Genomic DNA, 14546 nt, shown 5'->3' with positions numbered 1-14546 from the left:
CAAGCGAAGCCCCATCTGTTGGATACAGGCAGCACACCTTCTGGGTCCATGGAAAAAACAATTCCTTCCATGGAATTGGTCCCTGGTGCCCCAAAGGCTGGGGGCCACTGCTTTAGGACACTCCCCCCCAAGAAGCAGAGATGATGACATTACGCCTCATTAGAACAAATGCTAAGCTTCCTCCCTTGAGGCCATCTCTGCCAGAAGCAACCAGACCACACAATAGCACCCTTTTCTCCGAAAAGCTTTGTAGTGGACAGGTCAAGGGTGAAATCCTCCCGGTTTGGCCAAACTGGCAGGGATGATTGGCATCAGTTCTCCAAACTGATGGCAAAAATCCCTGGTGGCCCCCGCCAACACCTGCCTGGTTGCCTCTCACCTCTTCTGGCTGCTCAACCCGCCCACCCAATCTAAACGTTTTCCCCTCCATTCACAGCAGAGCTGCTGCAGCCTGTCCCTTTAAGATAGTCCTCAGGAGGGAGGGGGTGGGGTGGGGACCATAAAGGGAGCAGCAGCTCTGCTATGAATGGAGGGGAAAACGTTTGGATTGTTTCTGCCACAGAATTCAACATTAAATACAGCAGAGACAATCCAAATGTTTTCCCTCCGTTCACAGCAGAGCTGCTGCAGCCTGTCCCTTTAAGATAGTCCCCGGGAGGGAGAGGGCTAGGGAGGCCGTAAGGGGAGCAGCAGCTCTGCTGTGAACGGAGGGGAAAATGTTTGGATTGTCTCTGCCACAGAATTCAACGTTAAATGCAGCAGAGACAATCCAAACGTTTTTCCCTCCGTTCACAGCAGGGCTACTGCAGCTTGTCCCTTTAAGGTATATCCAAGGAGGGAGGGGGCCGGGGGGATGACCATAAAGGCAGCAGCAGCTCCGCTATGAATGGACTCCTACACACATTTTTTCCTACTGGATTCTGTGGGTGTGGCTTGGTGGTGGTGGTGGGGTCCTGTGACTGAGTGGGCATGGCCATGAGTGACATTGATTTGGCCACACCCACTAAGTCACAGGACACCACTACGAAGCCACACCCATAGAACAGTAGTAAAAGAATTGAATTTCACCACTAGGACAGGTCCACCTCTGTTGGTGGGAACAACTGCAACCCAGCAGAGGTTAGGTTAGATTAGATTAACAGAATTGGAAGGGACCTTGTAGATCATCTAGTCCAACCCCCTGCCCAAGCAGGAGACCCTACACCATTTCTGACAGATGGCAGGCAAGTCTCTTCTTGAAAGCCTCCAGTGATGAAGCTCCCACAACTTCCAAAGGCAACTTCTGTTCCACGGATTAATTGTTCTCACTGTCAGATGTCAGTTGGACTGTCAGACCTTTCTTTCTTTCATTGGGGGTGTTACTTGGAACCCTGACATGGACACCAGATTCCCATTGTGGGCTCCTCAAAAGAGAAGGGCTCTCAAAGCAATTCCCAACAACACTGAGGAAGCTGTTTGGATTCATTCAACCATGAGTCGGAGTGATGACAGGTGACATCAAGCAAACAGAGCAGACAAAGGAGACGAGGAGGGGGAAGAGGAGGAGGAGGAGGTGGTGCTGGCAGATGTTACTTTGTGCCAGGACACTGGCCTGGGATGTCAGCCTGAGTTTAGCATCTCCCATCACTTCTATTCACTTTATTAGAAAGCTTGGGGGAAAGAGAGCTGGCCTGCGACGGAGGAAAATCAATATCTGTCTACAAAGAGATGTAAAGCCATTCACAGAATCAAGACATTTAAGCAAGAGGGACAAGGATCAATCAATATGGGTTATTGGACATTTTTTTAACGCTGCAGAAAACAGCACAGATTTTTTCCAAATGTGCCCGTTTTCCTGTACACTTTAACCGATGGGGACACGTTCACCCAAATAAAATATATGTGAGTATAGTCAGGGCTATGATGTTCCCAGTTGGAGAAGAGTCTCATGCTGGGAAAGATGGAGGGCAAAAGAAGAGACAACAGAGAATGAGGTGGCTGGATGGAGTCACAGAAGCAGCCGGCGTGAGCTTCAATGGACTCCAAAGGATGATAGAAGACAGGAAGACCTGGATGAAAGTTGTCCATGGGGTCTCGATGGATCGGACATGACTTCACAACTAACAACAACACAAAAATAGGAACGGTGATGGAGACAGTCAATAGATAGTCAAGGCTATGGTTTTCCCAGTTGCAATGTATGATTGTGAAAGTTGGACTATAAGGAAGGCTGAGCGCCAAAGAAGGGAGACCTTTGAACTCTAGTGCTGGAGAAGACTCCTGCGAGTCCCTTGGACTGCAAGGTGATCCAACCGGTCAGTCCTAGAGATCAACCCTGACTACTCTTTAGGAGGCCAGATCCTGAAGATGAAACTCAAAGACTTTGGCCACCTGATGACAAGGAAAGACTCCCTGGAGAAGAGCCTAATGCTGGGAATGATGGAGAGCAAAAGAAGGGGACAGCAGAGAATGAGGAGGCTGGATGGAGCTTCAATGGACTCCAGGGGATGGTGGAGGACAGGAAGGCCTGGAGGAGTGTGGTCTATGGAGTCGCAATGGGTCAGAAACACAGGGCAAAAGTTTTCAAAACATTTTTTGTTTTGTTTGAATTTTCCTAGAAATGAACATTTATCAATTCATACCAAATTGGGATGGGAGAAGACATTTTTCCCTGGCCAGGAAGGAAAGCTCAGCATCTTTATTATAACTACAATTCCAGACTTACTTTGGGGAAGGGGGGTGGATAAATAGAAACATTATTCTTTACTTGGTTTATTAATAGATTGACCATAATGTACATTTCACTTATATACCATTCTTCAAACAGGGCCAAAATTTTTGTTGAGACTGTTTTGAAACTAAAGGGAGCCCAACTCTAAACAAAACAAAACTCCATTTTCCCCCCATGCCATCATCCTGCTAAACAACTAATTCCCGCAACACTGTCAAACTAGTCAAAAGGAGGGCTGTGGAAATATATATGGACCCCTCACTTCCTGGACATAAAGTGTTTCAACTCCTACCCTCAAAATGGCGCTATAGGGCACTGCACACCAGAACAACTAGACACAAGGACAATTCCCCCCCCCTCCATGCAATCCCTTTGCTAAACAACTAATTCCCACATTTAGTAAGGCTGTATTACTATTATTCTTTTCCTCCTTCCTATTATCCATCTCCTTTTCTACTTATAACTATAACTCTGTTGCTTGTATCTTTATAGTTTATATTGTTTTATTTAGCTTCCTAGCACGATTTATGTTGATTCAATCTCTAAGTGTTAGCTTACGATTTATGATGAATGTATTTCTATGATGACTATGATAATGATTTATCGCTTTTAGCTTTTATCTACACTGAGAGCTTATGCACCGAAGACAAATTCCTTGTGTGTCCAATCACATTTGGCCAAGAAAGAATTCTACTTTTTTAACAAGTAAAATGGGATGCAGTGGCTCAGGGACTAAGACGCTGAGCTTGTCGATCAGAAAAGTCAGCAGTTCGGTGGTTCGAATCCCTAGTGCCGCGTAACGGAGTGAGCTCCCATTACTTGTCCCAGCTTCTGCCAACTTCGCAGTTCAAAAGCAAGTAGAAAAATAGGAACCACCTTTGGTTGGAAGGTAATGCCGTTCCATGTGCTTTCAGCATTTAGTCATGCTGGCCACATGACCACGGAGACATCTTCGGACAGCGCTAGCTCTTCGGCTTTGAAGGGGAGATGAGCACTGCCCCCTAGAGCCGGGAATGACTAGCACACATATGTGCGAGGGGAACCTTTACCTTAACAAGTAAAAGAAAACATTCCATATCATGTATCTTTAACCATCACTGTACCTAACGTTCTACCGGAGTGATCTGAAAGCCAGCAAGTAGCAAAAAATTACATAGAATTTTCTTACAGATTGCTAGTATCTTTCCCTTCTCCAAGGAGCCATTCCCGATTTCTAATCAGGAGAGGTCTACAAAGAGTTCTGCTAAAAATGGTGCAGAGGTTCTTCAAGATTTCCGAGTTCCCTAAATTATTTTTCCCAAAAGGAAGTTTGGCGCGGGAGGTTCAGAGTGGAGGGACTGCGCGAAGAGCTAGCCTTGCTCCGTTCTTCCTTCAGGCCTGCAATTCCGTGAACTCAGGCCACGCTTGACAATTAGAAATAATGAGCCTGCCACTTCAGAGAGCAGATGCTGAGAGGCAGGGAAGAAGGAGCAAGAAAAGAAGAAGAAGAAACTCAGAAGACAGGCATATGAGTGCAGGGCTGTGCAGAAAAGATGTGGGTTCACAAGTGTGATAGCCAGATTTAACTGTCAGCCAGATTAGCTTCTGAAAAAGAGAGAGGGAGAGAGAGAGAGAGGGAGAGAGAGGGACGGAGAGGGAGAAGGAGAGAGATATATATTTCTTAGGCTTTTACTGCAGATGCTAGAAAAGGGTTGGGTCTGGCTCAGTGATGAGTTTCAGCTCCCGTTGCAACTGGTACGCTGCAACAGGAGCCGGGCGTGCACCACAGGAACGCGGCCACGCGTGTTGCGCATGCATGCGCACCCACCTGTGATGCTCTAGCTGCTTGGGGAAGTATCGTGCAGGCGCTGTACGCTGTGCGTGCATTCACAGATGGCCTGTTTCCTTCAAATATATGTAAGGAACAAGGGCAGGCGGGCGGGCCCTCCAAAGCACTGTTCCGTTACGGTGGCTGCTACTTCCAGCAGGCACTTGTACGTGTGTACCGGGGCATACCGCCTGCAACCCACCACTGGTCTGGCTGGAACTATTTAAAAAAATCAGCAAGATTTAAGAAGGAGGAGATTAGCAGAGGATGTATTGTTGTGTTGTTCCATCTGTGGCACAGATAAGGCTGGTCTGGAGGGGGGGGGGGCTTCTGCGGTCTTGTGGGAGGAGTCTCCATGGGGTATGGTTAGAAAAAAAATAGAAATAGAATGGAAACCTGAAGTTTTTTATTAGGAATAATGACTGTGAAATATAAAAAAGAAATTCAGTATTTAATATTACACATAATTACGGGGGCAAGGATTGCCTTTGCCCAGAAATGGAAAAATAAATTAATTCCAAGCGAAGATGAAATAATAAGAAAGGTTATGGACTGTGCTGAAATGGACAAATTAACAAAAGAAGTCCAGGGAAAAGAAGAAACAGAATTCTACCAGATACGGAATAAATGGTACAGGTGGATGGAGGAAAGAAACAAGGATGAATTAAGGAAGACAACAAAGCCCAAAAATAGTAGTTAAAGAGAATTAACATATATATATGTACCCAAGTGGTTTAAACTTACTAGAGGTAATCAGCCAATATAGCAGACAGAGGAGTAAGATAAGAGGGTTAAGAATGGTGAAATGCAAATGAAATATAATAGAAGGAGAAACAATATAAGGTGAGTGATATCGATTGGCAATTGCTATTAGAAAGAACAGGAAGCTCCTGTTCTTATTGTATTGTGTAAATGTGGTGTACGTCTAAGTTTTGTGTGTGTGTTTTACATGTTTGTAAATAAAATTTATTTATTAAAAAAAAAAAAACCAAGATGGCAGCTGCAATGGCCCGCAGAGCTTCCCCTGGTTTTTAGTGTGCGCAGAGGGGAGCCTCTGCTATGTGGTCTGCGTGTTAAGAGCTCCAGTGGTGCACTTGTTAAAGTGCAGGATTACAGGCTAACTCTGCCCACAGTCTGGAGTTCGATCCTGACCGGCTCAAGGTTGACTCAGCCTTCCATCCTTCCGAGGTGGGTAAAATGAGGACCCAGATTGTTCGGGGCAAGAGGCTGACTCTGTAAACCACTCAGAGAAGGATGGAAAGCACTATAAAGCAGTATATGTCTAAATGCTATTGCTATTTCCTTCCTTCCTTCCTTCTTTCCTTCCTTTCTCCTTCCTTGCTTTCTTACTTGTGGTTAGAGTGCTGTATTGCAGGCTAACACTGCCACTGCCAGGAGTTAACAGCCGAGGTGGCGCAGTGGTTAGGGTGCAGTACTGAAGGCCACTACAGCTGACTGTTATCTGCAATTCAGTGGTTCTAATCTCACCGGCTCAAGGTTAACTCAGCCTTCCATCCTTCCGAGGTAGGTGAAATGAGGACCCAGACTGTGGGGGCGATATGCTGACTCTGTAAACCGCTTAGAGAAGGCTGAAAGCCCTATGAAGCGGTATATAAGTCTAACTGATATTGCTATTGCTATTGATAGTTCGATCCTGACTGGCTCAAGGTTGACTCAGCCTTCCATCTTTCCGAGGTGGGTAAAATGAGGACCCAGATTGTTGGGGGCAAGAGGCTGACTCCGTAAACTGCTTAGAGAGGGCAGGAAAGCACTGTGAAGCAGTATATAAGTCTAAGTGCTATTGCTTGCTTGCATGCCTTCCTGCCTGCCTTCCTCCCAGTGCTTAGAATGGAGCACTGCAGGCTAATTCTGCCAATTGCCAGCACTGTGAAGCGGTATATAAGTGCTACTGCTATTAACACTTTTGAGGGAGGAAATGAGTGAGCCAGTTCACACTTACAAAAGAGGATAATTTGCTTTCATGGAAGCTGGGGGGGGGGGTTCTTTCTTTCTTTCTTACTTTCTTACTTACTTACTTACTTACTTTCCAAATCAGCTATTTTAGGACTTCTACAATTTCATGCGTTTTCCGGCTTAAAATAGCAGCAACTGTGCTGCCAACTCTCAACCATCGCGGTTCCTCTGGGCTGTCTTTTTCTATCAAAAGCCAACTCTGGGAATCACGTGTGGCTCTGAAGACGAAGGCTGCCACCCACAGACTAAGCAAATGCAAGAATGATACCACTCTGCTTGACAACAACAACAACAAAATTCCCCCCCCCCCCCAAATTTGGCTTCTGAATGTACGGAGAAAGATCCAAGGAAGTTGTTTGTAGCCATACTAGCCATACTGAGGATGTTACCTAGTTTGGGTAATGAGACGTCTGCAAGAAAACAACCAATTTCAGAGAGCACCAAGGATTGCACAGTACCCCCTCCCCCTCCTCCTTTTCCTGTACTCTGCAAACCTAACTCCCTTCTAGCACTGATTATGTTACCTAGTTGGGTAATGAGACATCTGCAACAAAACAACCAAGCTCAGAGAGCACAAAGGACCCCACAATCCTCCACCTCCATTCCACAAACCCTACTTCCTTCCAGCACTCATAATAAAACATCCACAAGAAAACTGCCAAGCTCAGAGAACACCAAGGATCCCACAGTCCTCTCTCCTCCCCCCTTCTTTCACCGCACAAATCCTACTTTCTTCTAGCACTGATGAAATTACCTCATTTGACTAATGAGACGTCTCCAAGAAAACAACCAAGCTCAGGAAGCTTTAAGGACCCCTCAGTAGCCATACCCAACAAGAGACAGATTTCTCAAACACAGATGTATGAAGAGTTCACATTTGCTCAGGGCAGAATGTCTGACTATGGGAAAAGCACTGAGGGGTGATTAAACATTTCTTGGGGAGCCAGTCGGGTGTCACCGCACTAGGCTAGGAACTGAGATAAGGTATAAATTGTAGCCTTGCCTTATGTCTATGGAGATTCTCCGTCATCCAGGCCCTGGTTGTCCCAAAGGTGCTTTTTCAGGAGGCAATTGGACTTTCTGGTTTTTCTTTTGAAGACGTCTTGCTTCTCATCCAAGAAGCTTCTTCAGCTCTGACTGAATGGTGGGGAATGGAATGATTTATACTCCTTGCAAACAGCTGGTCGTTTGCATCCTTTTAGAGGGTCCTTGAAGCACTTGGAGGTTTATCTGTGTCCCCAGGGTCACCTGAGTGGTGCAAATGGTTCCTGTAGTCTGCAATTTTTCCTCTGGAAATCTATTCCTACTCCCACAGCCTTCAAAGGAAGTTCATCCCAAATTGTATGGCTAAAAGTCTCTAGAGATCCTCAGTCCTCCAGGTCATGGATGTCCCAAAGGTGCTTTTTTCAAGAGGCAAATGGACTTTCTTGTTTTTTCCTTGAAGACATTTCGCTTCTCATCCAAGAAACTTCTTCAGAAATCTCTTCAAAGAAATGAGACATCTTCAAAGAAAAAAGAAAAAACAGAAAATGTGCCTCTGAAAGAAAAAAACAAGAAAGTCCAGTTGCGTCCTGAAAAAGCACCTTTGGGACAACTGTCTGAATGACAGACTTTTAGCTATACAATTTGGGATGAACATCCTTGGAATGGTGTGGGAGAAGGAATAGATTTCCAGAGGGAAAGAAATGCAGACTACAGGAACTCAGGTGACCCTGAGGACACAGATAAACCTCCAAGTGCTTCAAGGACCCTCTAAAAGGATGCAAATGTCCAGCTGTCTGCAAGGAGCATCAATCCTTCCATTCCCCACCATCCAGTCAGAGCCGAAGAAGCTTCTTAGATGGGAAGCAAAAGAGCTTCAAAAAGAAAAACAAGAAAGTTCAGCTGCCTCTTGAAAAAAAGCATAGACTTGCCTTAGGCCTGAGCCCAGCTGGGTGGGGTTGGGCATTCCATCTCAGTTTAGGATTAAAGCAATGGGAAACATATGGGAAATATATTGCCAAGAAAACAGCAGGGCACCCTTCTCACCGGGAGCCAAAATAGCCTTGAAGACATAAATGGCACCAAGAAAAGAAAGAAATCTTGGCTGAAGAGCCTTGCCAAAGATCAGGGAAGTCTTCAACCTTCCTTATTTTCTCTTCTGTGCTGAAAGCAAAATAACAGTTATGCAGAAACTCACTGCCTCCACCTGTTCCTTCCCCGCTTGGAATCCTAATTCTCACTTGTGGCGTGACAGTTAATTGCTAAGGAGAAGGAAGATGCAGCGGTAGATGAGAGAAGATTATGGTTCCTTTGATTCAGATTTTTTCTGCCTGCTTGGATGTCTGTTTGGGCGGGGGAAATCTTTTCTCCTGCTACCTCAGAGCTTGAAATGAGCAGAAGAGTGGAGGACTCCGATAAGATGCTTGTTGAAATAAGCCAATTCCTTAGAAAAGAGTGGAAAAATTGGAAAAGGATGCGCTCTAGAGTGTTCTGGCTGATGAAAACATTGGTGGGTTTCACTACTGTTCTGTCCAAGGCTTCCCGAGAGCATGAAGCAAACTCCTTGTCAAAAAAAACCTTTATCAATTGACTGCTCATTTGCATCCAGCAAAGTCTTTCAAGGGAGGATTTACAGTCACAGACCTTATCTGGCTTGGAGAGCTGCCAGGCCGATCTCTGCAAAACTTGGCAAGGAGTCTTGGAGAGTCACGAACCAATGAAGCGAACTAATTGTCTCCTGCAAGCTCCACTCCCCTTTCGCTCCTCTTTTCTTTCCTCTGGGAGGGGCCATACACCGACCACCTGTGGCCTTACTCCCAAGTCCACCCCTGTTCTTTAGCTGTTCCCTTCATCTGGCAACTCTGCGCATGAGCACAGTGGGAACAGGCTCCAGCTATTCTTCTGTCCCACTGATGTCTGACTCTGAAGGCAGCTGATAACTGGCATACGGCTCTGGTCCCCTCTCTGCCTCCGACACAGAGCCCTCATCAGAGCCTTCCCCAGACTCCAGGACTGTTCCTCCCCAACCTCCTCACTGTCCGAATCTGCTGCCCACTCTGCTGGCCGCTGGTGGGGCACAACAGGGACAAACACAGTGGGCCTCCACAAGCACTCCTGACACAAATGACGTTAAGCTGGCGACATCCACCCCGAGGTCAAACACAACCCTGATGTGGCCCTCAAATCGAGTTTGACACCCCTTGTCTATGCTATTTCTGCAGACTCCACATATTTTTCTTCTTGTCCACACAATTCTTCCTCCCGGCCCCTTTCTCCCAACTGACCGGAAGAGATGTTCTGGTAAGTGCTGATGTTCCAGAGGGTCTGGAAGGCATCCCGCGAGGCATTTGGGTTCAAAGACATCAACTGGGGGAGGAAAAACAAAAAACATAGTGCATCAGTAAACACAAAGAAGACAGACATCGGGGAGCAGACCCTCATTCCCACACAACAGTTGCGGCAGTGTTGAGTCTGTCCTGCGGTCAGGGACCTCCGGGGCTAAACCTCACCTTGTCTGTGTATGCACCAGGCCACAGGTGGGAAGGAAGACCAGCCACCATCAGCTCCAGCTCCGCGGTGGCAAGGAAACAGAAATGACACGGAGGCAGAGTCGGCCTCTCCTTGGAGGCATTTCGATGCTCCTGAGAAAGGATTTGCCTGCTTTCTGCCTCTGGTTTTTCACATGAACTAGAGCAGAGGTCTCCAACCTTGGTAACTTTAAGCCTGGCGAACTTCAACTCCCAGAATTCCCCAGCAAGCAAAGCTTAAAGTTGCCAAGGTTGGAGACCCCTGCACTAAGACACCTAGATCCCACTCTGGCTGGGGAATTCTGGGCGTTTGAGTCCGGCAGGGTTAAAGTTGCCAAGGTTGGAGACCCCTACACTAGAGCCCTTCTGAACGCCATAAATGCAAGGAGGACTCTTGTTTACAGAGAGGTTCTGCAAACATCTTTGCTCATCCAGATAATAAGCATACCGGCTGAGGAGAAGTAGAGAGAGCACAGGGTCATGGATGGCTGAGCTATATAATTGCCAACTTGGAGCATTATCTGACCATTTGCAGCATCAAGCGGTGACCTGCAAGGGTGGCGAATTCCCTCCCTGGACGCAAGTTGCTCACTCGCCTCTCCTTGCTTTGCAGGTTCTGTTCCCACCAGAATCCGCACGGCCGTTTAGATACACATCTCACCCAGCCGCGAGATTTCCAAGAGACGACAACCCACACACGGTGCAGTGCATGATCTCAAACCATCATGACTGATGATGATGTGCTATCGAGCTGGCATTGACTTTACAGCAACCACACCAGTTTGGACTGGTTCGGCCGGACCAGTCACTGGAAACGGCAGCAACCCAGACCTGCCACGCCTCCGGACTGGTTCTCCTGCAGCCTTCAGCACTGCCATATTTTTTTTGCTTCTGTGCATGTGCAAAGCAATTTTCGTTGTACTGTGAATGTGCACACATGAAACGCAGCACGCATGAAGCGCAAGCACGCAGAACACGTCCTTGAGCGAACCAGCAGTAGTGGCTGCCAGAACCCACCACTGAGCCACACGGATAGATTTTTCTCCATGATCCTGAGCAGTTACTAGCTTGAAAATGTGGCGAAGGGAGAGTTGTATTTCTAAACCAGTGTTTTTCAACCTTTTTTGTGCAAAGGCACACTTTTTTTCATGAAAAAAATCACAAGGCACACCACCATTAGAAAATGTTAAAAAAATTTAACTCTGTGCCTATATTGACTATATATAAAGTGTTTTTCCCACGACACTATGTCACGGCATACTAGTGTGCCGCGGCACAGTGGTTGAAAAACACTGTTCTAAACGTTTCCTCCCTGCTCAAATCCGAAGTGGCAGAGCAAATGTTTAACCCAACCTCCTCTACCTGGATTTGCCTATTTTTCCTTGAGGAAGTTCCTGAATCCGTGATTTTTCTCATCTGGAGCCAGAATTCTACCTTTCCAGAAACACAGGGAGGCACACGGACAGAAACCAGCTGTGGATACCCTAATAGCAATAGCAATGGCACTTAGATTTATGGAGGGTCTCCGGAATCCAAGGGACACCGTTGTCGCCCTCCTGGAGGCTTGGGAAAAGCATGCGGAGCCTGTGGAGGGCAAAAACGCCCCCCCCCCATTTTGCAAGATGGGGCCATGCCCACCAAGCAACTGGGCAGAAAACTGGTTGCTTACATTTTTCAACCCCACCCCTGATGTCATCCCTCCTATTCTACATATTATTACAAGGCTACACTACACAATCCTCCCAAGTCTGAATGCACCAATTCCTCTGTTGCCCCTTTTAACCACCCCATCGTTGGGGTAGGTCCTTCCTAAGTTTCTTCCTCTGTCAAGGCTTTGGGGGCTTCCCCTTCTTCTCTGATGGCAGCATCTCTCCCCCTCATTCCCCCAAGGCCATCAGTGAGGGTTGCAAGATGGTTGGATTGGAGTCTTCTTCCCTGGATTGCTCATTTGAGGATCAACCCTCTGCTCCCCCTGCCCCACACATTTGACTGGGGCACATACCAAACCGCCCAGCCGTTGTGTGGGCCAAGAACTGCTCCCTGCCAGGGTGCTTTAAATTCCCTGTCTTATAGGAGGCATTAGCCCCTCCCCAGTCTTCCATCTCCAGTAGGGAGCTGTTGGGGCCCGCCAGTGGAGCTGGCAGAAGATTCGGACAGTGAGGAGGTTGGAGAGGAACATGGGCCAGTCCTGGAGTCTGGGGAAGGCTCTGATGAGGGCTCTGTGTCGGAGGCAGAGAGGGAGCCAGGGCCCTATGCCAGTTATCAGCTGCCTTCAGAGTCAGACATCAGTGAGGCAGAGGAACAGCTGGAGCCTGTTCCCACTGTGGCCATGCACAGAGCTGCCAAAGAAAAGAACAGCTAAGAAATCAGGGTCAACTTGGGAGTAAGGCCACAGGTGGATGCTGAATGGCCCCTCCCAGAGGAAATCAAAGAGGAGCCAAAGGGGAGTGGGCTTTTGTTCGAAACAATTTGTTTGTTAGTTCGTTTCAGAAGTGTGAAGATCTGTCCATGAATCTCAGAGACTCTGTGCCCAGCCTTTCCTTGCACAGCACCTCATTTGGAAAATATTTATATGGCAGCTTTCCAAGATAGATAAGGTCTGTGGTCATAAATTCACTTTTGAAAGACTGTTTGCCAGGCCTTTGCTGAATGTGAATGAGAGGAACTCACATTCGTTTAACAAAAGGGGTTTTGTAAGGACCAGGAATCTGCCTCCTGCTTTTTGGAGAAGCCTCAGTCAGAACAGGAGCCTTCAAAAGCTTCTGGTCCCTGCTTAAGGCCAGACATTGGTCCAGCTCCCCAGAAACAGATTCCGCTTCTTTGATCTCTCTCGGAGCTGCACTTGAAACCTCCTTTCAAGTCTCCAGTGTCAAAACAACATTTATGCTGGGGCTGTCTGCCCTAAAGGGTCCTCCCCAATTCCCCCTCCCCATCCTGTTGCTTGAACTCAGACAGTGGCGCTGAAATGCTCTGGCTAGGTAGCACTTAGCTCCATCTGGAGCAGCCCCCCTGCATGGCTGCCAGCACAGCTCCATCCCTATGATTTACTACCCGGGCGCCTCTTTTAGCACAAATGAAACAATTAGTCGGCTCCATTTTCACACACGCGCCAGAGGGGGAAGCCCGGCTAGGGAAAAGGCGATGCAGCCGTTTTTTCGTCCAAAGTATTAGCAGAGGGGGACAGAGAAGAATAGCAGGACCACTGACCACCCCACCCCCAAATCCACCACCTTGGGACAGGATGGCAGCAAGAACCCCATTAGGTTGGCAATGCGTTCCGTGGTGAAGCCAACATCATGAAGTTATACGGGAGGGGAAGAAAAATGGATGGGTGCTAACTACGTTCAATGGTGGCAATGGTGTGTGTGTGTATGTGTGTGTGTGTTTGTGTGTGTTCAGGGACAGAAAGGCAAAACAAAAGGAAGAAAGGAAAATGCTGGTTTTAGTTAGTTAGAGACTTAGTTTCTTTATTATCGCACCTCATACAACAAGATTAAATGCCATCTTCAGTGCAGGGGTAAAATGCTACCGGTATTTCTGACGATCAACCGTGATGCACGATTTATATTTATCTAAAGCTAATCTAAATTGTGTGGCACAGTGGATCCCCCCCCCCGCTGTTCACTTACCTTTGCAGACGTGCTCAGTAGCAGGCTCCGCCCACCCACCTGGACGTCCTCACGTCCCTTTTTTATGCTCTGCGCATGGACGTAAGGTCCTGTTACTGTGCAGAGGTGGCACGTGGGAGGAAAGCATGCACACTCACATTGCTACCGAACCGGTGGCAAAGGTAAGCTTAATTTCACCCCTTCTCCAATATACATTATAACTATACAAATAAAACACAAACACACATTCTTTGCATTCTACACAATTGAATTGAAAACCTCTGATATTGCATAAATATTTCTATAAATTCTATAATTCTATAAATATAAGTTTTAAAAGGCAAGCAGAAGCCTGAACATGAAGGTGGGGACCTAAATCTGAAAACCCTGCAAAACGTCCCTCCGTTCTCCATACAATGCAAATTTCAGGAACGCAGCAGGGTTTAGCTAGCTGTGTGGATGGTACAAGAAAGCTTCCAATAGTTGTTGCCATGTGAGAAATATTGTAATTTGTAATAATATCGGCTCTGTAATGTTTGTGTCTAGCTACAAATAGTCAGGATGAACACAAAGAATGCTTTAGCCTTCTTACAACTGATGAGTACATGTGGTAAGTTGGCATTCGTTCTTGTGTATGTTGGCTGGATACACAAACTGATCAAGGAGAGATTCAGCCTGGAAATAAGGAAGAATTTCCTGACAGTGAGAACAATCAACCCATGGAACAGAAGTTTCCTTCGGAAGTTGTGGGAGCTTCATCACTGGAGGCTTTCAAGAAGAGACTGGGCTGCCATCTGTCAGAAATGGTGTAGGGTCTCCTGCTCAGGCGGGGGGTTGGACTAGATGACCCCTGTGGTCCCTTCCAACCCTGGTATTCTATATTCAATGGAACAGAAATTGCCTTCGTAAGTTATGGGAGCTTCATCCCTGGAGGCTTT

The 14546-nt window shown here is 47.0% G+C and overlaps 1 protein-coding gene across 1 annotated transcript in view; it reads right to left on the bottom strand.

The window, feature by feature from the left end:
• The window catches only part of FAM178B (family with sequence similarity 178 member B), a 260763-nt gene that overhangs the window by 220548 nt on the left and 25669 nt on the right, over positions 1-14546 (bottom strand). The window contains exon 2 of the mRNA XM_032229885.1: positions 9758-9839. Coding sequence (XP_032085776.1) covers positions 9758-9836 — 79 coding nt within the window. The 5' untranslated portion in view covers positions 9837-9839. The remainder of the gene's footprint in view (positions 1-9757; positions 9840-14546) is intronic.

Source organism: Thamnophis elegans, chromosome 13 (genome assembly GCF_009769535.1).
Source record: "Thamnophis elegans isolate rThaEle1 chromosome 13, rThaEle1.pri, whole genome shotgun sequence".
Lineage (NCBI taxonomy): Eukaryota > Metazoa > Chordata > Lepidosauria > Squamata > Colubridae > Thamnophis > Thamnophis elegans.
Note: the sequence above shows the minus strand (reverse complement) of the source record. Positions and strands in the feature narration are given on the sequence as shown.